A 4,304-nucleotide genomic window follows, 5' to 3' on the forward strand; every position below is an offset into this window, starting at 1 on the left:
ATTTGCCAAGAACTCCAGAAAATCCTTAAGATATTTAATTGTTATAGAATACCATTGATTATAATAATAATAATAATACATTTTATTTAAAAGCGCCTTTCATGTCACCCAAGGACACTGTACATAAAACAAAACAAAAAACAGAACAAAAAACACATACGCCCGGAGAGCAGCGGCAACATGCATGCCAGCGTCCACTCTCAGTGGCCAAGATGAAAAACAAAGTATAGTATACTTTGTATAGTATACTAAGTATAGTATAGTATATTTATATGTAATACTTCAAGTAATACATTATTGCTATATTTGTAGGATAACATAATAATTAAAGATAACTTTAATGAGACTGATTTGTGTTATTGATTTGAGACTGGTTAGTAACACCGAGTGCTCCTAAGCAGCACTCGACCCATTGCACCTGCACATGCATGTCTAACATCCATGTATTTTTCTATTCAGACTCACCTAATTCATATTTTGTTGAACCAATGTTGAAATGGTAACCTTTGGCCTACTGCCCCCGGATGTGTGGAGAAGGCAGAACGTCTAAAATGAATGGAGTTTTGCTTAAAATGTCATCCGTCCTGTTCTGTGGTGATAAGGTGTAAACACTCGATTTTAATGTCGGAGCCTCTCTCGTATCTCACTGTGCCAAGTGTGGTGTCTTTTTTTAGTCTCAGTGCTGACAGCAGACGCTCTGCTCACTCTGATTTGATTTCTTTGAAGTGCGAACTGTGATTTCCTTTTCCTGTGATGTGAGACGTCTTCAGCTCTGCCCCCACCTCAGCGCTGGGACTGTTTCCTCAAAGCCAGCTCTGCATTTTCATCCTTCATCCCTAACCATAGACTTTTCTTCCTTTTCTCCCTCCTTCTCCGTGCTTCTCTTTGTCTTTGTTTTTTTGTTGCTTTTAAAGAGCCATCACAGCTTGAGACACTAATATGTTCCTCTCTCTTGTCTCTGCTGCAGGTGAAGGAAGGTGTAGACAGACTGTCTCAGACTAAACTATGGAATGCTCCCTGCACCCACTACCATTCGTCTCCAATCTTTGGACTGAATGCCAAACACTTAGTTAGCAGCTGTGCTTCTCCCCTTGAACTCTAGACAACCAGGGGACAAAAGAAAAGAAGTGGGCTTCCCAAGTCCTCTGCTAAAAACACCGCACTTCTTCTTAGAGAAACTGTATCTATTTTTTTTTCTGGAAATCGTATCAAGATGGATATGGAATTATATCTGTGGATGGTCATCGTTGGATTCATCGTCGCCTTCATCCTGGCCTTTTCTGTGGGTGCTAACGATGTTGCCAACTCATTCGGAACAGCCGTGGGCTCCGGTGTGGTCACTTTGAAGCAGGCCTGTGTCCTGGCCTCCGTCTTTGAGACGCTGGGCTCCATGCTCCTGGGAGCCAAAGTGGGCGAGACCATTCGGAAGGGCATTATAGATGTCAACCTGTACAACGACACTGTGCCCGTGCTCATGGCAGGAGAGGTCAGCGCCATGGTCGGTGAGTAGGACTGGAGTTTATTTTTTAGCTTTTTAGCACAGAGGGATTAGCATGAGAGCTGCTTCATCAGTAGGTCAGAAAGAACTAAGACAGGCTGTAATGCACACGTGGAGGAAGTCGTCACGTCATTATGACAATGATACAGATATTGATGACGATCACTGATTGCAGCCAGCGCTGGGAAACTGTGATAAATGAGGAACGTTTTGCACAGGGACTTCCCGGGTCATTGACAATGTGTGTGTATGTGTGAGTGTGTGTGGCCCAGTGACACCAGCAAATGTTGGAAACACTAAAAAAAAATCCTTTTTGTATATCATTAATAATCTGACCTCAGAGCAGTCCAACAAATCAGGCTTTATTGAAGTCTCCATCAGGGCTCGGACGCTAACTCTTCAGATTTATTTAGCCAATGACCTCAGGTGTGGAAAGGCTTTTTAAATAACAGATCAATGATAACAGAACCTTGTTGTTTTTCCTTGTTTTTTTTTTACAGACGTTACCATTTCCTTAAATGAAAATCTGTCAGAGATGCTGTGATGCACAGAAATTCCTTCAAACTCAATTACTGCATCTCATTTAATTATAATTTTAGATCCAAGCTCCAGTGAGTGTGTTGATGGAGCAGATTGATGGTGTCTGTGTGTATGCGTACATTCAAATTCCTGTCAAACAGGCCTGTGACAACCGACTTTTTTTTTGATGTTTTAAAGACTTCAGTATAATATTAATAATCATTAATCAAAATTCAACAATATATTTGGTATTAATTAGAGCTGTTAATCTTAAATGCATACATCACGTTAATTCATTTGTGATATTAATTGCATTTTTAAGGCCTTTTAATTCCATAGGTAGAATAATACCCACTGTTTATCAAATACTGTGGTTCCACCGTCAACCCCGTTGTGTTGCTCTGACAAACAGTCGACATACAAACAAAATTTCTTTATTTATTGATTGTATTTACAATTTTTATTTTTCGTCATGTTTAGGAAAGTTGATTTATTTTGATCAATCAATCATGTTCACGATTTATTGTGACTAATCACAGTGTAGCTGCGATTAATCACGATTAATCATGATCATAATTTTGATTAAAATTGTAATCGTTTGATAACCTTATAATTGATACTATTATTATAACATGTAAATATAGTTGCTCTCTAAATCCCTGTTCTCTAAAACCTTTTTATGCTGTCGTAAAAAAAAAAAACAACAACCCCACACACCAACCACTTCACATAATTGATCTCTGTGATGAGCCATTACAAAGATGGTGTATTTTTATTCCTTCATGAGAAACTGTGTCAAATTAAAAAAATAGGAAGGTTTGAGGTTTTCCCTAATTTTGCGTCTCTCTCTTCATCACAGGCTCGGCCGTCTGGCAGCTGATCGCCTCTTTCCTCAAACTGCCCATTTCTGGGACTCACTGCATTGTCGGCGCCACCATCGGTTTCTCTATGGTGGCCATCGGCACCAAGGGCGTGCAGTGGATGCAACTGGTGAAGATCGGTGAGAATGAAGCGTTTGTATCAGTATCTTGGTCCTCCCGTCCAGACCAGTAACATAATCCTACGTCCCTGGAGTCCTGAGTCCGTACTTGTATTTCATTAGATAATAAGTTCACTGTTGCCCTTTTTCAGAGGAAAAATTCAATTTAGTGTTCACTGAGGTTCAGAGGACTTGGTGAAAACATCAGTTTCAGATATAAAAGCCACAGCAGTCACGAGATGTTTTAAAAAACGCTTTGCATTTTAACGACGTTAAACGACGTAACGACGTTGCGCTACAGCTAGTGAGAGAACACACACACAGCAGGACATACTCTGCTAAAGGTGAAAAGACAGGAAAAAACTGTCATGGAGTTATAAATATAACATTTTCTCTTAGATTTGTTCATTTTCATCATAGAAAACTTGCTGCATGGTTTATCAAACATAGTACAATATAATATAATATACTAATTATAATTAGTAAACCAGCCACTAGGGTACACGCACCAGTGTTTTATAGTGCCGGTCCCAAGCCTGGATAAATGGTGAGGGTTGCGTCAGGAAGGGCATCCGGCGTAAAATCCATCCAGCCAAACCAAATATGCGAATCACTAAAACGATTTCCATACCGGATCGGTTGAGGCCCGGGTTAACAACGACCGCCAGCACTGCCGTTGACCTACAGGGCACTGATGGAAATTGGGCTACTGTTGGTCAAAGACAGAGAAGAAGAGGAGGGCGTTTGGTTAGGAGAAAAAGAGAAAAGAGGAAGAATAGAAGTGTTGGTCTGAAGTTTGGAACTCCGAATGTAGGTACTAGTGATGTGTCGTTCACGAGTGATTCATTCAAAATGAACGAATCTTTCATATGAGTCATGACTCCAGAGTCATATGAAAGATTCGTGACTCGTGACTACCAAGTCATATTAAATATTTATTCATATTGAATTTGTTGAATCACTCACAAATCACTCACTGCGAACTAATCACACTCTGCGAACTAATCACTTACTGCGAACAAATCACTCTCTGCTAACTAATCTTTCACTGTGAACTAATCTATCATTGCAAACGAATTACTCTCTGCAAACTAATCTTTCACTGTGAACTAATCTTTCACTACGATCTAATTACTCTGCAAACTAATCTTTCACTGTGAACTAATCTTTCACTACGATCTAATTACTCTGCAAACTAATCTTTCACTGTGAACCAATCTATCATTGCAAACGAATTACTCTCTGCAAACTAATCTTTCACTACGATCTAATTACTCTGCAAACTAATCTTTCACTGTGAACTAATCT

At 39.7% G+C, this 4,304-nt stretch overlaps 1 protein-coding gene across 1 annotated transcript in view; it reads left to right on the forward strand.

The window, feature by feature from the left end:
• Positions 1–1,213: 1,213 nt before the first annotated feature.
• The window catches only part of LOC103396999 (sodium-dependent phosphate transporter 2-like), a 16,661-nt gene continuing 13,570 nt past the window's right edge, over positions 1,214–4,304 (forward strand). The window contains exons 1-2 of the mRNA XM_025052923.1: positions 1,214–1,502; positions 2,877–3,066. Of these exons, the coding sequence (XP_024908691.1) occupies positions 1,214–1,502; positions 2,877–3,066 (479 nt within the window). The remainder of the gene's footprint in view (positions 1,503–2,876; positions 3,067–4,304) is intronic.

The sequence above is a fragment of the Cynoglossus semilaevis genome, chromosome W, assembly GCF_000523025.1.
Source record: "Cynoglossus semilaevis isolate Cse_v1.0 chromosome W, Cse_v1.0, whole genome shotgun sequence".
Lineage (NCBI taxonomy): Eukaryota > Metazoa > Chordata > Actinopteri > Pleuronectiformes > Cynoglossidae > Cynoglossus > Cynoglossus semilaevis.